Source organism: Haliaeetus leucocephalus, unplaced genomic scaffold, assembly GCF_000737465.1.
Source record: "Haliaeetus leucocephalus isolate CR32 unplaced genomic scaffold, Haliaeetus_leucocephalus-4.0 Scaffold284, whole genome shotgun sequence".
NCBI classification, from domain to species: domain Eukaryota; kingdom Metazoa; phylum Chordata; class Aves; order Accipitriformes; family Accipitridae; genus Haliaeetus; species Haliaeetus leucocephalus.
This window is the reverse complement of record NW_010972720.1, coordinates 3,390,680-3,415,476: the sequence shown is the minus strand read 5'-3', so window position 1 is coordinate 3,415,476 and position 24,797 is coordinate 3,390,680. Positions and strand designations below refer to the sequence as shown.

The 24,797-nt window shown below is 35.5% G+C and overlaps 1 protein-coding gene across 1 annotated transcript in view; it reads left to right on the top strand.

Moving 5' to 3' along the window:
* Positions 1–22,090, top strand: part of VEGFC (vascular endothelial growth factor C) — an 82,174-nt gene extending 60,084 nt beyond the window's left edge. The window contains 5 exon segments of the mRNA XM_010569977.1: positions 475–665; positions 11,503–11,654; positions 16,260–16,369; positions 16,630–16,960; positions 21,557–22,090. Coding sequence (XP_010568279.1) covers positions 475–665; positions 11,503–11,654; positions 16,260–16,369; positions 16,630–16,960; positions 21,557–21,671 — 899 coding nt within the window. The 3' untranslated portion in view covers positions 21,672–22,090.
* Positions 22,091–24,797: the final 2,707 nt, after the last annotated feature.

The window sequence follows — 24,797 nt, the reverse complement described above, 5'->3', positions numbered from 1 at the left end:
ATTTTTTACGATGAGGGTGGTGAAACACTGGAACAGATTGCCCAGAGAGGTGGTAGATGCCCCATCCTTGAAGACACTCAGGGTCAGGTTGGATGGGGCTTTGAGCAACCTGATCTAGTTGAGGATGTCCCAGCTCATTGCAGGGGCATTGGACTAGATGAACTTTAAACACAAACCGTTCTATAATTCTATGATTCTGTGTCATAAGATCTGCCCAACTTTGTTGGGTTCCCTCTTAGCTACACTGTGACTTTTCTTCTTCTCCATGACAATATGTCACATCTCTATGAAGAAATAAAATTAGCTAGACGTTAACACAGAGAGATGTGTATGACACTGAATAAAGGGTGTTGACTCTAGCAATGCATATTCTGGTTCTAAACTTAAAAAAAACCACTCTACTAATTTACTGCAGGAGAGTATTGTTTTTAAACAGTTACTTTATAACACATGAAATTCCCTGTAACTTGGCAGGTATTGATACTGAATGGAGAAAAACTCAGTGCATGCCACGTGAAGTGTGTGTGGATGTGGGAAAAGAGTTTGGAGCAACTACAAACACCTTCTTTAAACCCCCATGTGTATCCATCTACAGATGTGGAGGTTGCTGCAACAGTGAAGGACTCCAGTGTATGAATATCAGCACAAATTACATCAGCAAGACAGTAAGTTCTCACTCTTATTACAGTCAAAGTGCTCCTTGCAAATCCATTTGTGATCATGCATATTTTAAACCTTTTGTTGCTACTATAAGGAAGGAAAAAAATCAGTTCCAGAATACATAGGAAAAACAGCTGAAGAGACTACTGTCTAGAAGAAGGTGGTTAACGCTCTTTTCCCTCAAATATATTCCTTTTTGGGGGGGGGGGGCGGGGAAGAGAGAAAAATAAGTAGTAAATTATGATGTCCTGTTCTCAGTTTTGAGATTATCTATGAAACTTAATTCTATGCTTTTTCTTGCATCTACCATTTGCCTGCTGTATGAGGCAAGCACTCTCTGGAAAACTATCCTGTAATTTTATTAGTGAAGACTGTTTTAGAACATGGGCAGACAGGATACATGTTGCAAATAAAGCCTTTTAGGAACTGAACTTTACTGTATTAAGTACAGTATTAATGTACCTATTCATTTTATTTTAATGCATCTTTCTCAGGTGTATGTGTGGTTTTGATTCTTCAAGTTCAGGGCTAGTGATCAGGAGTGTGCAGAAATTATGCGTTGAGCCTGTGAGCTGCCTTTGAAGGGAACGCAGGCACGCATTATTCTATTTTAAGTAGCTATTACAATTATCACAATTATCTTACAACATTTCCCTCAAAAATCATGTAAAAATAGTCACACTTCAAAATATCTGCCAGGGTATTTTGCTTTTATTACAGTATTTGGTAGTTTTTTTGTTGGTTGTGTCCTTTTTGCTTTTTACCTCATCTTTCTGATACTTCGAAGAAAACTAATTTTAGCATAAATCTTGCTTCCTTTTTCAACTAGATTCATCTAGCTGAAAATGCAGTACATATTTATAAGGAAGATACACAACTGTATAGCCAAATATAAAATAGTAGCCCATGGAAATGTCATTTCTTTATCATGAAGTTTCTGAGTGCTCTGAGCCTTCTTGAGAGGGTATTAGGAAAAGGGGTCATGAAGAACACAGGAAAAAAAAACAACTCATTGTTTTTTTACTACATTTTCTGTCCTCATTTCTCACCAAATCTGTCTGTCTGAAATGGTATATTCTACCAAGAATTTTCAATCCTAAATTTAAGCTAGTGGTAGACAGCCACACAGCACAGGAATAATGTAACTCAAATAGCTTAAACAAGGAAAACTACAACACTGATTTTGTTCAAGCCCATAGTAATTCCCACAAAAAGCTGTCCTAATTCCAGTTGCTTGAAAGATGCAAATGTAATTTTCATGTTACAAACCAAGAAATATGACCTTTTTTTTTTTTTTTTGGCTTGTATTTGTAAAGTTTAGCTTACTGGAATAAAGGATGATCTAGTTACAGAGAGTTGTTCCATTTAGCACAGATTTCCTCGTCTTTCAGCACCATGTCAGTTTGGGGTAAATAATCCTTTTCTATTCATCTTTCTGTTCATATCTATTGAGTGAAGTAATTTTTTTTTTTTTTTTTTTGCCTAGTAGAAAATGTTTAGTACTGAGTTTCTTTTTTAAGTTCTTGATGTCATTGGTGGTAAGATGGGATAGGATTAGTTAAAAGATTTGAGAGACTCTGAAAAGGAAAATTTTAAAGGACTTCTCAGAAAGAAGAAAGAGGCAATAGCATTGTTTTGTTTTCTTAACTATTCTGTAAAAGCAAGCAATTTAATCTCTGAGTTTTCTGTCTTGCTTCTGCTTTCCAGTTTTATCTGGTCCTTGACAGAATGCAGTTTTTAAAAAAACCTTAATAAAGGAAGAGAGCTATAGCTATATCTCTTCATCTGTCATCATCTCAAATCTTTTTAAAGTTATGTGACCACAGCTTACCCTATATCAGATGAGAATTAGGAAGAAAAAAGTATTGGATTCAAGACCCTTCTGTGGAATTCAGGTACCCTACACACCTATTTCCACTACTGTTTTCCTTTTATTTCCTGAATGAAATGAGGACAAATGGTTAGTAACCAGGCATCTTCTATTTCTTCATAAGTCACCATTTTTGTAGCTTTACTTTTGGTGCATAAACTCCGTAAGATAACTTCATATTGTTCATCCTGCAGAAAAAGTACTTAATGGGAAATTAACTTTTCAGCTGGAGGTCTTACTGTGAGGGCAAGCTCTGGCATTGGTTCCAGACATTAAAATCTAAAGAAAGTTGATATCAGCTTTCATCAAAATTAATTTAAAAGAGCTAAGCATAGAAATTACTTTTATGGGGAGCAAATTGATTGCCAGGAGAATGGACTAGGTCAGATGTTCCCAGACTGGCTTGTGGAACACTGTGGTGGTCCAGAGAGAGGTCAATAGTTCTCTAGTTTGGGCTGTGTTCCTCCTTTCCAGCTACTTAACTTTATTAAGAGAAAAATAGAGAAGTATTCTGCTTTGCTTTTAATACCATTTTTTCCACAAAGACTGTTTCTGTAGTTGCTAAGTGGTGTTTATACAATCATGATTGGGATATGAGACAATTTTTTAATTAAGATGTGGTACAAGGTCTGTGAAAACATTTGAGGACCCCCTAGGCTAAATCATAAAATGCAGTAGATCTTTTTCTTTTGTTTTATCCGTGGCATTGCAATAGCCCAACTTTGTAGGTGGTGGCTTGTCTAATGAAGGTCTGTGTGGAAGGTGATTGGTTGGGTTTTAGTTTTGTGGTGCGGTTGTGTTGGTTTTATCTCTAATTCATTATTATTCAAACATCTGTTCTCTCTTTCCATGACATGAGTAATTCAAAAGCAGTTAAAAGATTGGAACTACCTGGTGCAGCAACAGCCTGTCCCTCAGCTGTACTTTTTTATGCCCCACCTATAGGTACTTGCTTATAGGTTGAAGGGAAGCAGTGAGAAGATGTCAGCCATCTCATTCCATTCTTCCTCTTGCCTGGTGGGATGGACAGTTTTTTGGCTTCTTTCAGATCATTTGATGTAAAGGTCCTAAATCTTCTTGTTTCATGGTTACAGTAATAGTCCCTCAAGGGAAAACGTCTTTCCAAGCAGTTTGAAATTAGATTTAGAGGAACTTTTCTCACAGGAAACAAGTTAAGAGCTTGAAATTGTTTGCCATATTTGAGATGTACATGGTGTTCCTTTACACAATTTGGAGATGCATATGTCACAAGACTTTTCAGTCGTTTTGAGCTTTACCATTTATGCCTTTTCCCATGCATTTTTCTATGTTAAACAGACTGATGATTGTAGTGATATAGTAGGTACTATTAATAGTGGGAGATATATCAGTATAATTTCCAAATGTTTTTTGTTAAAATTTCGGGGGGGGGGGGGGGGGGGGGTTTCAAATATAAAAAGATAGAATAAGGAACCCAAGCATATTAAACAGATATGAAATTAAATGTATTATATCAGATAAGTTACTAATTCTTGTATCACACATAAGCCTTGAAATACTGTGTTTTCAGAAAAGTTAGGTAGTAAAATAAATAATGATGATGTACCATTTTTCAAATAGCTTATTTTCATTCTTTCCAGTATAGAGATGTTTAGAGTTTTGAAAACAGTCTTATATCCCTAGCTTAAAAATCTCTCTAGACACAATGTGCTCTGTTACACTGGTTATATTTGGCCGGCCTTACTGACACTTTAGGAAGTGCAAAGATCACAAGTGATGGAAACTGAGAGTCAATCAATTTAAGGGAAACTTGCCAAAATAAACCACAGTCCATTCAGAAGAACATGGTGTAGTTAATGTAAATCTGGGAAAAAAAAATCATACATAAATCCTATGTTTGAAAAGTATCTAGAATGATAAGCTTCCCTCATCGTGGTACAAAAATAACAGGTTTGATTATTTTATATTTCAGAAGTTAGTGATCATAATAATAATTTTATGTGTGCTGGTACAATGGATATTGGCACATGTGATAATAGTGATGAATAAATTAATTTAGCCACTGAAGCTAAGAAATACTTTGTATAGAAATCAACAGTTTTTCTGGAAAGCATGGCATGAAGTCCTTCTAGTCTAAAGAAGGAGCTATCAATACAGTGGATCAAAAATACATGCCCTTCTAAGGATCAGTGAGGAGGAATATATGGGAAATTTTTTTTTACAGGAATTCTGATAGCGCTTTTGGTCAAGCATTCAGAGATTCCTGTCTGCTGTTAGATTTGTTGTTGTTGTTGTTTGGGGTTTTTTGGGGGTTTGGGTTTTTTTTGGGTTTTGGGTTTTTTTTTTTTGTTAAAGGTTAAAATCCTGCTGAGCTCTAGGTTCTGAACCAGACTCTGGTCCCACCCTTGTTTCTGTTCTCCACGCCGGTTCTATAAATGGCTAAAGGAAGAGCACTGCCAGTGTGGGAACTGAAAAGAGCCTACTACAGGGTGGTCTGTGGGACCACGCAACTCTGGCCTGGAAGCTCTGGCAAGCATGGCTGAAAAAATAACAAGGTTGAGAAGACAGGGGACTGGTGCACTTGGCATCACAGTAATTGCAGGTTGTGGAGTACCAAAGTCCAAGTCTGGTTGGGTGAGCGATTCAGGACACCTTTGCCCAGTGTCCTCTTGCTGTGCTTCTCACCTGAGAAGTACAGTACAGATCATATTCACTGATCTTCAAGGATTTAAAGAACTGAGGTGTAAAAGAATGAAAACCCAGGGAAAAAAAATTGTTTGTAAGTTGCACACATGATTGTAAAAGTTATTATGATTATTCACTTATCTTTGTATTAGTCTGAAAAGTTCTTTAATTATATACCTGTCCGTACTGGGAGGCAGTAAATACAAGCATATGAAGCTGACATTTGGTCTGTAGGATATGCTGCCTTTTAATTTTGGCTGGTGCAGTGGAACAAAGGTTAATTATTAAGCCTAAAATACACCTTATTACAGATTGTGTAATCCAAATGTATGAAGAAAAATGACCTTCCTTCATTTTTTAAGATGAAAGTTTCAAGTTTGGCTAGGTTGAAAGATAGATATAAAGTCATCTTGATAATGGTCAGTGGGAACTACAGAAAATACATATCCTCAAAAAAGGATTAAAAAAAAATGTCCTGCAACCAAAACTCGTTTTTAAAACAAGTAGTTTAAAAAAACATATAGTACCAATGACTGTCATGTTTTTAGCACACAATTTCCATTTAAGGCATTTACTGTACAAGGCTCTTGAATTTTTTAATGACAGAGAAAAATGGGGAAAAAAACATTTATAGTCACGCATAATCTTGTTCAATGATAAACAACTCTCATTTAAGTAGCCCAATAGTAAGATTATCCAACATACTCCATTATAAACTCTATTGTCATTGTCAGCCTAATTCTGCTGTTCTTTAACAATAAGGGTTGAAATTTTCTCTGCCAGATGCCTGCCTCAGCTTGATGTGTTGTTTTTACTTTTCAGTTTTTTGCTTTAAAGCAAAAGTGGTAGTTCTGCTTTTTCTTAGACCAGAGTGAGAAAGAAGTGTATATGGCTTTACCGTTAAAAATCCAGATTTTGTTTTTTATCTGAAAAAAATGTTCATGTTCCCTTATCTTAGGTAAAGGATATGATATTTGTTTGTTTATATTCGGAAGGTGTGGTTTTTTTACCTTTGAGACAATCTGTATACTTCTGAATGTTAAAAAAAAGACCTAGAAGGCAAATGGAACCGGTGGGAGACTTGGATTTATTTGTAACTAGAAGACTTTATAACTTGGGGCTGAATAAAAATCTGATGCAGTTCAGATCTAGGCACCTAAATCCCACCTTCTAGGGAGAGCCCATCGCTGATACACCCACCTTTGTCTTGTTGGGAAGGAAGAAACCTGGTTGATCCACAAGTAGCTGGGACAAGATGTGCATGTGTCAGAATGCTAAAAATTATGCTAAGGAGCCCAAAAAGAGGGAAGGGAAATCAAGCTTTGTGGGCTGGCTGAAAGGGAAACTTTGGTTGGGCTGAAATGAGGGGAGGTTAGCATGGAGAATCATCGTATTGGGTGAAGACCTACGGAGACAAGGGCTGAACACAGTACTTTGAAGAGAAATATTAGAAATGGTGAGAAGGACTGGAAGACCTGCCATCTGGTTTTCTGTGACAAAACAGCCTTAGACTGGCTGAATGGCACGTGTTAAGTTCTTGTGAAATGCATTAACTGTGTATGGTTTTCAACTGTTCCTTTAGTGACATAGAACTTCCATTAGTATGTGTTATATGCTGAGATGAACAGTGTGTTACTGTCTTATGTTTACGATATCAGCTTCTGTGAAAGAGGTTAGGACAGAGCTTGACTGTGATTTTGTGTGGTTTAATTTTGGGGTTTTTTCTTTGTTATATATAATATTCTTTAGTTATGCTATCACATACTGCTTCAGTTGTTCTTTTCCACTGGTTTCCTAACACTGCAGAGTTGGTAGCACAAATGTACAGGACAACACGGGCAAGTTGAGTCCTAATTTTTTTCTTTTAACTTTTGAGTATTTTCCTCTAACTCTAGCAATACTCATTTAATGTACTTTAATTTGCGATTTAATGTACTATAATTACTAACATTTTTTTTAAAACTGCAAGCAATAGAAGCTCTCCACTTTGAAGAAACTGTCCTAATCCCTACTCCTGTCAGATCTCGTGTTCTTCTGGGGACTGAAGGTCATTCTTTGTGGTCTTTAGTCCTGAATGTTTGTCTTTAGGCATTGATCCCTGAAGAACAGACCTGCAGGAAATGTCTTTTCCCTATTTCCTGTAGTGTGAGTTAGTCTGATTTTTCCTACAATTTGAATTTGGGAAGGAGGAGAAGATTTCGGCCTCTGAGAATACAGTAAAACCAATCCTTTACTGAAAGAGGGATCAGACAGAAATATAAGCCATCTGATCTCCAAGAAGAGGTACCCATTTGGGCAATGTGGGTACCAGCAATAGTACCCACAACCAGCAATGTTGCCAGAAAAGATGGGAGTCAAGAACCAGCCTCATACACAGATGTTATGGTTTCTATTTCTCGTAGAAATATCCTTTCTAGATACTGACATTTGGCTGTTACATGTTGCCAACATGCCCTGTAGTGACAACAGATGTTGAGCTTATTGTTCTATTGGATGAGGAAGATGAGGAACAAATAAATTAGCGGTTAGGAAAACCAGAAAGTGTTACACAAGGTCAGATCTTACCTAATTTGAAATTATTTATTAAGATAATTCAAACCTAGCTTATGTATATTGAGAGTTTATTCACTTATGTGTAAATAGCTTCATTGGATTTAGAGATGCTGCTGTCACAGCTGAGAGCAGAATGTAGATTTTCTTTAGAATGGATCTTATTTTAAAATGCCAGAGATTATTTAAACTGAATTATTCTGAGTATTAAATACATTTTCTATAACAGACTACTTTTCAAGAATTTATTTCTTGTGAAATCTCTGCTTGATATATTTTCATGATCAGAAGAGAAGAATAAATATCTCCTTTTTCAGCATGCATCAGAATATAGTATCCTAATAGCATGTACAGGCAATAGTGTAGGAAGAACAAATCAATAATTCCAACCCCAGTATTTCACTTCCATCATTTCCATTAATGAAAATAGATCTGGTTTATATTCTTAAGCACTTTCCAAAAGTGAAGGCTAGAAATGTAATACCAAATATAATATAATCTCTAACATAAATAGTTAGCTTAGTTTTTTTGACTTTATGTATAAGCAGTGGCTACTATTGGGTGATGTAAAATACATTGCTATTAAGAGAATTTAGTTGAACAGACTGAAGGTAATTCAGTGATGTCAAGGAAGCCAGTCTACCTTTACATTGTTTAACCAGGCTTTTTTTGCATTGCACAACTGAAGTGTTGACTCACAGTTTAAATGGAAGAATAAATGTAGATTAAGATAATTCACGTTCACCATCATTGTCACTTACAATTGGTATGTCTCAGGTGTTTTAGTGAAATTTCTCTCAGTGCGTGCCTGAAGCCAAACTGGAGGACAGTTGGGCTGACAGGGACCTCTTTTAGGTGGTTTGGAATTGTAGCAACAGTCTTACACTGCCATCTCCAGCAGTCTGGAGTCTGCTATGCTTTGCAGCATGGCAAACTGATCTACTCCAACAGCAGAGGAAGAACAGAACATGTCCTTTTTTCTAGTCAGCTACAGTTTGGTCCACACAGAGAATCGTACTTATCTTCAGTTTCTAAGTTTTCTCAGTTCCCCCTACAGTGGGTTTCTACCTTCAGCTTTGGAAAAGCAAGTTCATAATGTAAGAGAGCAGAGAAAACAAGATTCTCTTTTTGTGTGTAATATTGCAATTAAGTCCATATTCTTTGTTCTGCCCCTCAATTCATATATGTCTTTTAAGAATCAGTTTTCATACAAGTTATCTAATACAGTAAAGGCTTTTGCATCTGTAGATTCTTAGCTCTCCAGATTTTCAGAGGTCTCAACAGTTGGGCTGTCCTTCTCAATGCACAACTTGTTTAAAAAAAGATAACAACTCTTGAAGAATATGTAGGTGAGTTTTGTCATCTGATTAAAGATCAGTATTTAAAAAAACAGATACTCGAACTCAGCATGTGTTTTCTCAGATGTGTACTGTATGCAGAAATGAAAGCTATTTTTCATAAACATGGTCCTTTCTGTCTCTTTATCTACAACACCACCTTCCTCCTCTCCATTTTCCTGGTTAGTTTGTGCATCATAAAAAAACCTATGATGGCCTTCAAGTAGGTGGATATTTTTAAAAGAAATGAATAAGTACATAAAGCTATTTTCATATAACCTATTAATATGAAAATGATAATTCTGTGTTATGATTATTGCTCTTTTGGGATGAGGCATCTTGGTAAGAATGCCTTTTGTGATTAATTTAAAGGAGCTTTTATAATAGATGAGGGTAAAGGAGCCAATATTGGTTTGGAAGCCAAAAAGATTATAAGTATAATAACATGTTGATTAGAAAGTCTCTTTCCAGAAGTCTGTGTTGAACTTAGTGAAAACCCTGGAGGTATGTCTGGTGATCATTAGGCATTCATTTTATTGGTACCAAACTTTAAACTAGACGTGGACTTGTGCCCTTATCTTATTAATGACTCCAGATCACAATTTTAAGAAGCGTTACTTATTTTGCAGCTGGAGCAAGAATCCAAATGTTAATATGCTTTGGCTAGAAGTCACTCTAACAAGAGAAACTCTTTTCATGGTGGCTCCCTAGATGGATAGTTTTTTTCATCAGTATTTGAAAGATGCAGGAAACTATTTTCTGGTTTTGTTTTCCTTCTACAGAAGTAAACATATACCAGTTTGCATTTTTAGATTCTAGTGAAGAAAAAAAACCCCCACTTTTAAAACTAATATAGGGGATGTGGTACTTTTTGCAGCAAAAATAATAGCTTTGTAATTTTCTGTAACAGAATAAAATGCAAATATAATACTTTTGCCATTTCCGTTCTTTTATGATGACACTCCCAATGTTAAACTTTTTAAAGATCTAGTTACTAAATAATGTCAAAATTTGTTTTGTAAAACAGAAAATATCTATCAGAGTTGATGATGCTTTATACAATTTAAAGTTGCATAGGTTAGGTATACGAATAGTATGAGCTTTATTGTTGGCTGCGCAAGTGCCTTTTTACCTGTGGGTGCTTGGTGAATACATCCCATACCGCTGCACATGCATGCTTGTTAGTACTCAGTCTCACTTGTGTACTTCCATGCAAGGTACTGTTTTCGGGACATCCCGTAGATGTACTTCATATTTTGTATAATTTAAAATTACCAGTATTTTGATTATATTTGCATGCTGCCTATATGCCATACTATAAAGTTATTGATTATAAAAAAAGCATTGAAGATAGATCTCAGCTAAAAATTAAAGTTTTGTTATACAGTCTCATCAACTGAAACTGGAATAATAACCAATGACCACGCTTTTAAAGGTAGTAAAGTCCCCAGAAGATGCAGGAATATTCTTGAATATGCTTGGAAAAGTGACTAAACACCTAAAAGGCAACAGTGCACTATTATCTTATTAAAAATACTACCAAAATAGATTTTTTTAAGACATTGACCTAAAGTATTTGCCGTAACTAACTATTGAGATTTGAGTCTTACAGTGAAACCTTCTTAGTTTGATAAAGTAGATGTCCTGAATTGAATACTGAAATGAGTCTCACTGTCTGTTATCACATGTTCAGTTTTTCCACAAGGTATCACTTAAGTTGTCCTCTTCCATCAGTTGAACTACATTTCCCACTAAAATGAGGATTTTTTTCATTCACATACATTATTATTTTATTAATATTGGCAATTTCTTAATGTCTTGAAAAAAAAATTACAGTTCAAGATGCATTCCATTAGGGTAACCCTATAATTTGCATTGATACAAATACTGGAAAGTCAAAAACATCGTATGCTGCAGTTCAAAACTTGTTCATCCAAAAATGTTTTAATCCAAGTCCAATATGTTGCTGTTTTATGCAAGCTTTTGTAATGGTGCAACTGATATATTAGGTTGTAGCTTACCTCCTTTTTTAAACTATTCTTGTTTTCCAACTTTGAAGCACCTTCCAAATGTTATATTTTAGATTTTTTAAAAGGCTGCCAATTTGAAGTCATTTCCTCTAGAAAAATGAGTTCTTTGTATATTTTTGTCTTTTAACAGTAGTTTAAATGTTATAGCAAGCAAACAAGCACATAACAGGGTTTAAGACTAAAAACATTAATTGTCATGCCATAGCTATTGTATCCATTTTGCACATAATGATTATTTAGCAGTATAATTGAATATGCCACTGAATGACGGTAGAGAACAAAAACCTAAACTTAAATTCCTTATAGCTTTTTTGTAAGTCCTTATATTATTTTTAGTTGTACTGTTACTGATCTGTAAAAAAAGTGCTTTGCTTTGGTTTCCCTTTTATAGTTGTTTGAGATCACAGTGCCTCTTTCTCATGGCCCCAAACCTGTAACCGTCAGTTTTGCCAATCACACGTCCTGCCGATGCATGTCGAAGTTGGATGTTTACAGACAAGTTCATTCTATCATAAGACGTTCTTTGCCAGCAACACAAACTCAGTAAGTATGAGACTTGTCTTTCCTTTCACATTATGAGCAAGCCTATGTAATTAGATTTAAAATATTGCTGGAAGCTTTCACAATTAAGATAGGTGAACTTATTAGGTCAACTACACATTAGTACTAGCAGAACGCATTTTGCAAAGGAGCTAATACTGGTTTACATGAAGAGAATGTTACTAAAGTAACATTATCCTTTTAACCAGTGGATAAATTGGGGCTAGATGGTTTAAAAATGAATAATGTTTGTGCAGTTTGTTTCGTGGAAGGAGCTACAATGCGACTGAGGCTTAAAGGAAACATCGATAAAAGCAACTTCTTAAAAAAACAAAAAGTAATCAAGAAAAGCTAGAAATACTTACTTTTGCAAATAAGGAGTAGACAACATTTCTCTCTCAAACTGTCTTTTCCTATTTAAAATGCTGTTTTAAAAAAGGCCTGGTTTTAGGGAATCTTTAACTACAAATCTTTTTGCACATCTTCATATGCCAGAGGTCAAAACAAAACAGAATGGAAATGGAAAGCAAAGGATTAATTGACATTCCACAGAATTAGCATATTGATTTGTTTGGTGATTTTTGAATGAAAAAAAGTTACAGAAGAAATCTGGCACTGAAGCAAGTGTTATTAAAACCCCTTCCCTTCATTTTAGAAGACTGAGTGATGATTTCATGATGTATAAATATTTAGGAGGCCAAAAATAGGTAACAGACTAACAGTTGCTTTATGGACGAACCAATGACTAGAAGCTGAATGGGAATTAATTGTAGACATTTTTAATAAAGTGAGTAAATAGTGCAAAATGCCCAGAGGTATAAGCTAGGTAATTTTCTCTGTGTTTTCATTCAGTTAAAGTCTGGATGTTTTCTGACATGTTCCAGCTAAACACAGGTTATATTCTATTTGAATTCAATTGTTGAATTTATTCATCAAAATATGGATCATAAACAGTGGTTTAGAAAAATATTAGGAAATAAATCTATTAATAGTTTAATTATTTGCATAATTAACAGATTATAAAAATCAAAACCCAAGAGTCAATAATAAAGTCAAATTATGCTGACTGTTGGCAGCTTCTTAGTGCTTCTCGATTAAGAGCAGTGGCAATTCTCAGTGCAAGGGTTTTTTCTAGCCAGGAAACAACTATGTGTAGTTAGAGGGAAGTAAGCGTACAGATACAAGACTTTGACCAGCACTCACTGGTAGCTGGCTGTCCTGTGAGTAAGGAATCATGCTTCAACAAAGGTAAGGCAGAGTAGTACTGGGTGAGAATATATACAGGCCTTCTCTCCTGTTAAGTACTGTCTTTAAGTTTAAAAATCTATGATTTTTTACAGTAAAATAGAAAACAAACAAACAAACAAAAAACATCAAAACAACAAAAAAAATCGAGTGCTTCTAGATTCTAGAAAGGAAAGATATTTTCATGTTCCTGGTGGGTGCCTGGATGCTTTTCAGAATCCCACTGGGGTTTTTTAATTTGTACTAAAGTTCTCAATTTCTTTTCAACTTATTATTTTTCCTTAGAGTTTTTATTTATAGGTTTGAATGCTAGTGAAACTGTTGTAAAGCCAAAACTTGGAAATGTACTTTCTTGTCACAGTGGCAGCTCTGCATGTGCCTGTGTATTTATGTACATGCTCATTTTAACAGAAATATAGTAATGACTTCCTTATGTATTACTGAAAAGAAAAGCCTAGGAGTATAATCTCTGGTTTTAGGGTAGTGTTGTGGTTTAACCCCAGCCAGCAACCAAGTACCATCCAGCCACTCATTCGCTACCCCCACCCCAGTGGGATGGGGGACCGAATGAAAAAAAAGTAAAACTTTTGGGTTGAGATAAAGACAGTTTAATAGGACAGAAAGGAATAAAATAATAATAATAGTAGAAGGATTGAAATATACAAAACAAATGATGCACAATGCAATTGCTCACCACTCACTGACCGATGCTGAGTTAGTCCCCGAGCTGCGATTCCCCAGGCCAACTCCCCCAGTTTATATACTGGGCATGACAACAACATGGTATGGAATACCCCTTTGGCCAGTTTGGGTCAGCTGCCCTGGCTGTGTCCCCTCCTAACTTCTTGTGCCCCTTCAGCTTTCTTGCTGGCTGGGCATCAGAAGCTGAAAAATCCTTGACTTGGTCTAAACACTACTTAGCAACAACTGAAAACATCAGTGTGTTACTTCTAATGCTGAACCCAAAACATAGCACTATACCAGCTACTAGGAAGAAAATTAACTCTGTCCCAGCTGAAACCGGGACAGGTAGTAACACTTGGGATCTAATAAGAATTCAAGGCTGAATTATGCCATGATTCACAGGCACATGTTAGAAAGAAGCGAGAAATGACATGTAAGATAGAATACAAATAGTCAGATTTTTTTATATATAAAATATATCGTCTGCACAACTTTATTCTGAGAATTAAGGTCGAGGTCTTTGCCTGTTCTCCTGCTTTTTTCCTTTTTTCCTTCTAAAAAGTAGTATCTACTTCTACATACTGTCGGAGCTAAGGCATGTCAGTTCATGTTAACCAATGTTTCAGAGTACCTCCAGGATTAATGGTATCTTAAGTTGTACTCTTCTCTGTTTATATAGAATGTCATCAAAATGTGCAAGTGAGTTAGAAAGTTGTCACTCTATTTTAGAAGTTTAGCAATTGGGGGGGAGGAGGGGGGAGGAGCAGAGGGGCCTTCAATATACATAATTCAGATCAAATCTCTGTGATGACCTTCTTTTCCCATGGTCTGTAGGTAGGCACAGAGCTGATAAGCGTATATTAGATGTAGTTTGGATGTATGTTGTACACATTAAGTATTTCCCTCTCTTGTGCACTATCTATTCTGACACTGACAGGTAACAAGTTAGCATGCTGATTTTTTTTGGTGGTGGTTTGTTTTGGGTTTTTTTGGTTGAGTTGACAATGATTTGGAAAGAGGTAGTGAAATTTTCTGCAAAGTGGTTTTGCCTCTGATTTTTTTTCCTAGCCTTCCTGAACTTTCCTAAAATGATACAATAAGTCATTTTAAAATTTCAGCCACATCCCCAATAATTTTCTGCACTAGCAACCAGAGGAGAATTTGTAAACAAGCAGTTCCAGTTCCTTTTGCTGGGTGTGTCTCCAACCCTGATGCTGAAATATCATACATAACATTCTCTTCAAGTTCTGGTAACTCGGGTTTTGTATCAACATTGTCTTCTCAAGGGTTCATGTGCGCTTGGTGTTTCCTTCATACTGTCACCTTGGCCTTCTTCTGTAGTTAAACACTCCCAGCTAGAGCCAGGCTGCTCCAGGTGTGAGTTGGTTTTTTGGGGTTTTTTTTAAACAGAATACAATAATATGCCTGTAGATTATCCTTACCATTTCTCAAGCAGAATCAGGAGGCAGGGAAAAGGACATACGTGCCAAGTGAGAGAGCGAGAGTGAGATCATTAGCGGAATGAAATCAGGAAATGCCAGCTTGATAAAACATGAGGTGATGCAGGGTGATGTTAAACTACAGCAGTCTTTACAAGCAAAGAGTTGTTTCATGTGGTGAAGGGGAGTGGTATACTTGAATGATGATCACGGAAGAATGCCCCAGCACCTGCATTTTTGAATGCATGAGTAATGGTGCTCAGGGGAATGAAAAGTGCTTAAAATGTGTAATATATGTGCTGCCTTAACAGATGAGGATTTTAGACATACTACAGAAACAATGAATAAATGACACAGCCTGACACAGGATGCACGAAGTTAGGCATGACTTGTTAAAAGTTGTAATGTCACCTGTGGTGATAAAGAAATTGCAAGCAAGGAAGATGAGATAATACACATAAATATTCTATCTGTGGTGCACCTACTAGCTATAAGTTCAGTCATTCTTTAAAAAGGCACCAGCTGCTGTTGGGATTTTTTGCTTTATTTGGTACCCCTACCTGCGCTGCAAAACTCTGGCAGGTAAGGAGCACTAAACTGTTAAATTGTTTATTGTCTTTCATTTCTAAAGTGAGGAGGCATCACTGCTGAAGTCCAAATCTTTAGATTCAAGAAAGCTGTCCAGGATTTGAGTGGCTCATGAGAAAGAGTCAGTTAAAGGCACATAACTTGTACATGAAGAGGAAGGGAATCTGAGAAGCTGATCTTATTTTAGAAATTAGAGTTTTGTCTACAGCATTCATTCAGAAACTAGTATCAGCTGTCTTCTGACATCTATGTGTGTGAAAACGTTTTTGTACTTCAAAATACAATGTAGAAAACTATGCCTGTTACCACCTATGCGGTATTATACTCATCTGTAAACAGATGTATGAGGCTTACATTCAAGGGTTAGATCTGTTTCTAAACTACATTAGGAAGGTACAAATATCAGCTTCTAGAAGTTAGAGCTAAAATTTGAAATGTGAGCAGGTATCTTCAACAAGTGGCTGAAGATTTCTGTAGTGAGGAGAACCTTAATTAGTAACAGATCTGATAGGACCTAAAAATAAGATTATGAATGAGCCAAAGCTCTTAGAAAAGTTTTTATAATGGAGGGAAACAAAAGCAATCAGCACCTAATATTTTTTTTCCCTTGAGTTCTTATGGTAGTAAATCAACAGTATATTTCATTCCACAGGTGTCATGTGGCAAACAAGACCTGTCCAAAAAATCATATTTGGAATAATCAAATTTGCAGATGTTTGGCGCAGCATGATTTTGTCTTCTCTTCTCACCTTGGAGATTCTGGTAAGCAGTTTTGCTTAAAGGATTAAATATAGTTCCATGTTTTGATTTACCTAAGGGAGAAATTAAAAACATGAAAAGTAAATAGTTGAATCTTTTTTCCTTATTGATACTATTACTGGTTGTTGCCTGTCTTTTGACATATGCTTGTTCTTAAAACTTCTTAAAAGGTATGAATTTGTTATTGTTTCTTCACTTAAAAATACATGAATGTGTAGACACAAAATTCTGGTAATTGTGCAACTTCTCTTCTGTATTTCTAGACACATCTGAAGGATTCCATATTTGTGGACCAAACAAAGAGCTGGATGAAGAAACCTGTCAATGTGTCTGCAAAGGCGGCGTGCGGCCCTCAAGCTGTGGACCTCACAAAGAATTAGACAGATCATCATGTCAGTGCATGTGCAAAAACAAACTTCTCCCCGCTTCCTGTGGGCCCAACAAGGAATTTGATGAAGATAAGTGCCAGTGTGTATGTAAAAAGACCTGTCCTAAACATCAGCCACTAAATCCTGCAAAATGCATTTGTGAATGTATAGAATCTCCCAATAAATGCTTCTTAAAAGGAAAAAGGTTCCATCACCAGACATGCAGGTAAAAAAAATCAGTCTTTAGCCCTTTCATTGTGTTTAAGGTATAAAATTTGGGGTTGTGTTATCAGCTGTCTTGTTGAATTGCTTTGTAGTCTCAAGTAAACAGTAAGCCTCCCTTCAGTTTGTTTTTATCTTCTATGACTTTTATCATCTCCAAGAGGAAATTACTAGGCAGAATAAGTATTTTAAAGTGTGTTTAGTTTCTTGTACTCTTTCTACTACTTCACATGAATTTTTTTTTTCTTTTGGTGAAAATGACTGTAAGTTTAAGCTCCCTGGTTTTTTATGCTACTTACAATCCCACTCTATTTTTCCCAAGAACTGAATACTGCAATTCACATAACTCAGATATTCCCAATTAGATTTCAGGAGTTAGTTCTGGAGATACCATCATTCATTGTCACTTCCTAGATTTTTGCATATCCTTCATTTCACTCAACTGATACTAAAGATTTATGAGTGCATAAGAAGTCTTATAGCTCTGGGTGATTTCTGTGGAAAGTAGACATATATAAGTATAAAACAGACTGCCCACATTCATCATTTAAAATGGGATTTGGTCAGGAAGAAAACCCTGCAATTTCTTTATATATCACAGGAGGTTTTGCTTTCACAACTGCTACACCCATAGCGGTAGCAGTCTATATATAAAAATGTGAATGACTTTAGGTTCTGAGAAACAAACAATATTATTTCTGCTTTGTATAATTTTGTGAGGAAAGTTTTCCTGTGAAATGAATTTGTTAAAACAGAAATAATGCTGCCACTTGGAGCAGAGAGATCACTTATTTATTAATATATGGGTATTATTTCTATAACAATTCCAGAAATGTTCAGGCACTGGAAATGGAAAATAGCAAATTGGGACATTTAAGTGTCTGTGGTAATTTGTTGCTTATCAAAAGTAAACCTTATGGGTTTTTTTTATTATAACATGTAATTAGTTGGCATAAATATATTGCCAGATACATAGACATTAGTTCATCTTGAATAAAGAGAAAATGTGTAATACTAGGACTGACACCTGTATTGAAGTCTCTAAAATAGGGGAAAAGATTAAAAATAGCTGACATTACCTGTTTTCCTATGTTTGGCCTCGTGAGTGGAATAGAACAGTTGTTAGAAACATGAGAAATAATTTCTTCTCTATTGTTCAGATTTTGTTTGCAGAAGAAAAGAAACCAACCTGATTACATGAGCTTTAGCACGTTACAAAGCCTTAGCAGTACTCTAGCGTGCGCTTCCAGCAGTGCTAGACATACAAACCATGTGTGTTTTAAAAGAACATTCACAACTGGAAAAGTCAGGCATTTAAAAAGATAAGAAATGCCATAATAAATATCTGATGCCACCTCTATTGATTTAAAGACTTAGTATTTGAAGGAGGGAATTGAGCTCAGCTTTTTTCTGTGGTGTTGTGGTTGAATACGATAAACTTTCTCACTCCCAAGGACAATGTGATACAGGATGCTTTTTAGCTGTTTCTCTTTTCTAAGCTGTTTGTCTTTGTGTGGAGGAAGAAAGATTTATATGTGGTGTTATTCTATAGCTCTACAACCGATAGCCCTGTAGGTGTTACCACTGTCAAGGAAAATAGAAAATGCAATCTTTCCTCCTTTTTAAGAAAGGACATAGCATAGGTTTCTCACATTTTGGCTCTCTCCACCACAAGCTTTCTCTAAAAAGAAATAAAAACGCTGCAACACCCTCTTTGTTTTTGAAAGAAAGATCCCTTGTTGTTATGAGCCCACATAAATGGAAGTACCACTCTATAACTTTGTGCAAGATGCCTGAGACCTAAACACGAGCAGAATCCTGCAGCCATGTCCTAGACAGCTCCCCATGGAGAGGAGTAGTCCGTGTAGCTTCTGGTTTTGAAGCACCAACATTTTTATGTGCTATACCTAAAATGCCTCTGCCGCTAATGTTATACCCTGCTCCAGAGAAAATGAATACAAAGTCATTTACAAAGCACAGAATAGGAAGAAAAAAAGAAAAAAAAACAAAACACAAAACCAACACCATAAAGCATACTGGCTTTTAATTAAGGTGATCACGCTGTTACCACCATTAAAATTAGCATTTCTACTTCAATTTCGTCAGTGAAGTTGTTAGACTGCCCAAAATGACAAACCTGGGCATTCAGTAGGGGGGGGGGGGGGGAATCGGAAAAAAAAATAATCACAATTTCTGACCATAAAGAGAAGGTTGCCACTGACTCACCCAGCACTATACATATTGATTGAACATCTATCTTAGCTCCAGCATGCTCAGATTATCCTCATCAAAACAGACATCTGTCTCACGAAAGCACTCCATAAACAACATTCAGCCCAAATCTTTTGAAAGACCTGGTCTATTGTTCAGCAGAATTTCCTAAGGAAACCGCATTTATGTAGTTACAATGACTCTGCTGCTATTCACCCTGTGCTATCACTTCAAAAATTTATTTTGGTCAGTTTTGGCAGGGCCAGATAACTACGCACCTCAGCTGCAAAGCATTTCAAAGGAGGAGAGGGGCTTTCTTGCTCTGTTGAAATGTCCCAAATAAGGATAAGGCTGCAGTAACCTGACCTTGACTGCTGGTAGACACAAACTCACATGGGAGAGATGCTTTATAGCACTTTCAACTGTAAGTTAAGTTGAAGTTCACAGTTCACTAGGAGGCATGAATCCTAAACAAAGTGACCTCCTCATATTTAATGATTATGTGACTGCTTTTCATTTTGTACAACATGTCATACGTGGGTGGAAGAGTTTGGCTTTGTCTTTTTTTTTCTTATCTTTCTCTTATTTCATTTTATGGTCATTCAGTACATGAAATAATAGTCTAACTTTCATAGCAGAGACAGACAAAAAGGCAAGTGAGTTCAATGTTTCCTCCATTGCATCTCTATGGAGTACCTTTTTCCCAGAACAGACCTATAGCTGGTTGCCCATTTGCTCAGAGTATTAGATCCTTTGGCAAACATTTTTGTTGCCTTTTGCCACTGTTTCCGAACTTTATTCCCATGAGCTGTTACACTGATCTCAAATATCTATATTAAGTGGCACAAAATAATGTTACTCCCTTAATTACAAAGACCACACTGGTGAACTAATCTATGATTAAGACATTGAAAACACTAAACAAGATGTTACTAGTTAATAAATGTAATGTTTGCAGTCTTCCTCATTCCTTATTGTTTTCCTCATAGCCAGGTTGATTGGTTGAACTAGCTGACGTGAATTAATGTAACTGTAATCCAGACCTCATATCATAAACAAATTATTGCAAAGTAGTAACTTGGTATCCAAAACAAGCACACAACGTAATAACTTATCTGCAACAATAATAAGAGTAGCCACAAGCCCAAAACAAGAATTACCTAGGAAAGAGGATAGTGACATTGCCTTAATATAGGGTACTGTAGTGTCTTTGAACTGAAGTAAGTATGAATTATAGTAATAGATCATAATATCAGTGTTTCACAAACAGGCACACATTATTTAAATACAAGTTTTAAGTATAACTATGTTTTGAATTTCAAAACACATACTTTTGTCTTTTGACTCATTGCCAGCGTCTGAAAAAAACCCCAGACTTGTACTTTGTCTCCATTATACACCAGAAAGTATTTAGCATTGTTATTGTAAGGTTATTTTAGGTCAAGTTCTTGTTTTAATAGAAAAATAAAATAGGAAAAGGAAGAGTTCAGGGACAACCACAGATAACTATCTTTCTATAAGTTCTATTTTTCAGTCAAGGAATCTGTGAAGAAAAAGTCTGCTGCTTCCTAGGTGGATGTGACTTGTGGTTTAACTCTCTATTTCTGTTAAACTTATTTTAATCAAATAGGACTATTTCTGTTCTTTTTCCTTTAAGATTTATCATTAATGTGCAGGCTCTGATCTTACTTAAGAATGCACATAGATGCAATATGAAGTGTAGATATATTCCTTCTGCCCTCAGAGAGTGTCTATAGGAGTTTGCAACTTGAAAGGATGTGGTTTAGTGGGCATGGTGGTGTTGGGTTGACGGTTGGACTCGATGATCTTGCAGGTCTTTTCCAGTCTAAACAATTCTATGATTCTAAGGAAGTATGTTCTCATTTTGAAGATCAGAGTCACAGTGTAACGTAAGACGGCTTATTGCATTAGTGAATAAGGTGAGAAACAGTCCTGGTGGGTAAGAAGATGGTAGATTTGATTATCACCTGATCCTGGACTGCCATCTCAAACTGGCAGCATGCAGTAGATCATAACAAGCCAATTTGAGTACAGGAAAATATTACTGTATTTTCAAAATTAAACTTAAAAATTGCTGCTCAAGATTAGAATGTGACTACAACCAGGCAATATGTTAAAAATATTCATGACTATCTGTTGCAATAGAATAATTTCTCTTCAATAGCATTCACTATTCTTTCATTGTCTTTTGTGAAGAGTATTCCAATTAAAAGTAGTTGCAAGAATGTAAACAGAATTTAAAAGATATGTGTTTGTAGGAATTAAATATCCCATCAAGAAATGGCAATCTAAATGCACACAGATTTCTACACCAGGTTAATATAAATGATCATGTTATAATAAAGCCCGCTTTTTTTCATTTCTTTAGTTGTTACAGACCGCCATGTACAGTCCGAACGAAACGCTGTGATGCTGGATTTTCTTTTAGTGAAGAAGTGTGCCGCTGTGTACCCACATATTGGAAAAGACCACTTACGAATTAGTGAAGAGAGCACTACTTGCTATTTTGGTGTACATTTTTCCATTAGAACAAAAGAACAACAGAAACTTTCCTAATAATTGGAATTAAATGTTCACCAGAGACCCTGTGGAGCTTTCAGAGACAGACTCATTGTGCTTTTCTCAAGATGTGGAAAGCAAATGTAGAAAATAACTGGGGTTCATGTTTTGTAAAGAACTCAATAAGGACTTATTTTCTGCCAATGACCAAACAGCCTAGGTTCTCCTTCTTGTGATTTTTTTTTTTTAAAGAGATAATGACTATATAATTTATTTCCACTAAAACCATTGTGCAGCATTTTCTGTTTATAGCAGTAACAATTGTTAAAGCTCACTGTGATCAATATTTTTATATCATGCAAAGTATGTTTAAAATAAAATGGAAATTGTATTATATAATGGTGAGTATGTTTAATCATCTGCCTAAAGAAAGTATTACAATTCAGTTTTATTATCAGGGTTCTTAAAAGGGGGAAACATGATTTAAGAGAAAGCACTTTTCTGAAAGGAAGACTACAGCCATTTTCTCATACCTGTTGTGTATGTCATTTGAAATAGAAAGAGTTACACTTAGTGTTTCATGACTTGGTGATATTTCTGTCTCTGGAACGAAATTAGCAAAGCAAGTACAATTAATAACTAATGAAAACATTGGAGGTCCTGTACATTGCCCAAGGATAAGGACTATGTTTAAAGGACAGCAGCAACTACTCACATTCCAATATATTTACCTTCCATTTTATTTCTTGTTAGCATTCCTAAAGAATAAATATAAAAAAATGTCTACTTAAGGTTATTAGTATGAAAGTGGAAATGCTAACTATGCTTTTTATTTAGTATTACAGGCTATACTGTAAAATTTACAACTAAATAATTCAGAATGCTTTGATGTACTTTAATCTTTCATATAGTCAATCATATATCTTGATTAACAATGTATGTGTGTGCAAAAATACTTTGAAGGAAAGAAAATACAATTTATATTCCAATGGGGACATGAAAGGACTTCTACCAGTCTGGTATGGATTGACATAATCTCTACATAAAAAATTGTCAGGACTTCTCTTTATTAAAGAGTATGCAAAATCACACATCTACAACTCTAAAAAGAGGTAAGATTTTTAACTTGCATGGGAAGAGCAATGTGCATAGAACAATCTATTCAAAATTAAAATATGCAGACATTTTAAGCAAGTTGTTAAATTATGGAAACTTTATTGGGTGCAGAAGTGGAACAAGCAAAGCTGCAAAGCAAGATTTGTGTGACAGGAGTGGGCAGATTTGTAAAAATAATTGTAGATGTCAGTGCTGGTTCTAAGCAGCTGTTCTTAAAAGAGTTATTAATGAAATAGTATTATTTCCAATTATTTCCTAGAAAGTTGGGGGAGGGGGTGTTCCTTTTCCTCAATTCTTGCATATTTAGATATCACAGTTCCTAAAACTGAGTGAAAGCTACTTTTAATTACTGAGTCCCCATTGAGGGTTGGACAGTCTAACAAGTAGGCAGGATGAGAGGCAGTTTGAGAGTTCACACTTTCCACTGTACATCTAGTGTCCTCAGTGTTCTTCCCAAGAGGCCAGTTATTCATTATCCAGGTAGGATAATAGGATGAAGTATAGGAATACAAATACTGAGGAATGTCTTTCTTACTATATTGCCTGAGCAATCAAATGCAGGTGGAACTCTGGATGACAATTTAATGTTGATCTACAACTTTAGCTAGTATAACAACATACAATTCCCATCGATTGGATTAGTAGTCATGCAAAATCATCAGTGTCTAAACTGGCATTGTCAATCTAATAGCAAGAGGTTAACAGTCAAAACTTACATTCAGTATTTCTAAAGATCCAGGCATCAACTTCTATATGTCAGCTGCTTGAAGGAAGCATAAAATACCTTAAGAAATCAATTAAAGAGCAAAATTTAATGAAGACTTGAGAAAACAAGCTGTAGGTGAAGCTCCCAAAATGAGCTTTTTCATTTATATCCAAGCCCAATACAGAAGAGAGGCGGTGGGAGAAGAACAAATCAAATCTGAAACCAGGAATAGAGGCTAAATAAACCAGTATCTAACAGATAAAATAATGTACTTGTGGTTAAAAAGGAGGAGGGCACAAGTGAAGACAGAGCAAAACTACATTCCGACAAGTAATTCTGTGTAGATTCTAAAAAAGTGTATGTTACAATACTGTGCAAATAAAGAAACCTACCAAACTGAGCAATGCTCACTTTACGTGTTTAAACTATTTGAAAGGAGTTCATGAAAACAGAGCTAATAAAACCATTCTAGCTAAGCAGATATTTGGATTTCTACTGAGCATACTACACTCCAGAATGATAAAACTCATCATGGAAGGGAAGGTTGAGAGTTTGAAAATGAGAGCACTGAACAGGAAGCTCCAACTTTATTACAAACATCAGCATTCAATAAGAATTACTTTCTAGAATGCATCTTTTTTTCAATTTCTTAACTTTCCAAATACTGAGACCTTTGCACATAAGTTATGTAAATCACTAAATAAAACTAAGATTTAAAGAAAGCATAGAGTTGACTTCTTAAAGTTACCACAAATCAGGTTTATGTCTGAGCAAAGTGACTGGTCAACTGTTCTCAAAGGTATGCAGGTGAGTAGAATAACATACGCAAGAAGTTGACAGCATTTTCTGGTAATCAGTCTCTCCAATTCTGTTTTACATGAAAATACCGAGTTTTTTAAAATGCATTATACACAAGAACACAATAGATATCACAATTATTGTCATTAGTATTTCCCATTCTATGTGATAAAATGCAATTCTGTTTATCTCAGTACTGTCATAAAATCATCTATATTTAAGCAACTGTTTATCTGTGGAAAAATAGAGAGTGGTGGCATAATCTGCATTGCAGGTCTTCCTTGCATCTATTATATAAAGTAGCTGAGAGAGATAGATTTACACCATTTTCAGTTTTGAAGTGTTATTTGATTATAACTCCTTGCAATTTTCATCTTAATTTCAAATCTTAATTTAGTATTCTTAAAATATATAGAAAGAGACTATACAGCTTAAAAGATCTAAAAATATAAGTGATAATTCTACATACAAGTTATTCTGCACTAACTCT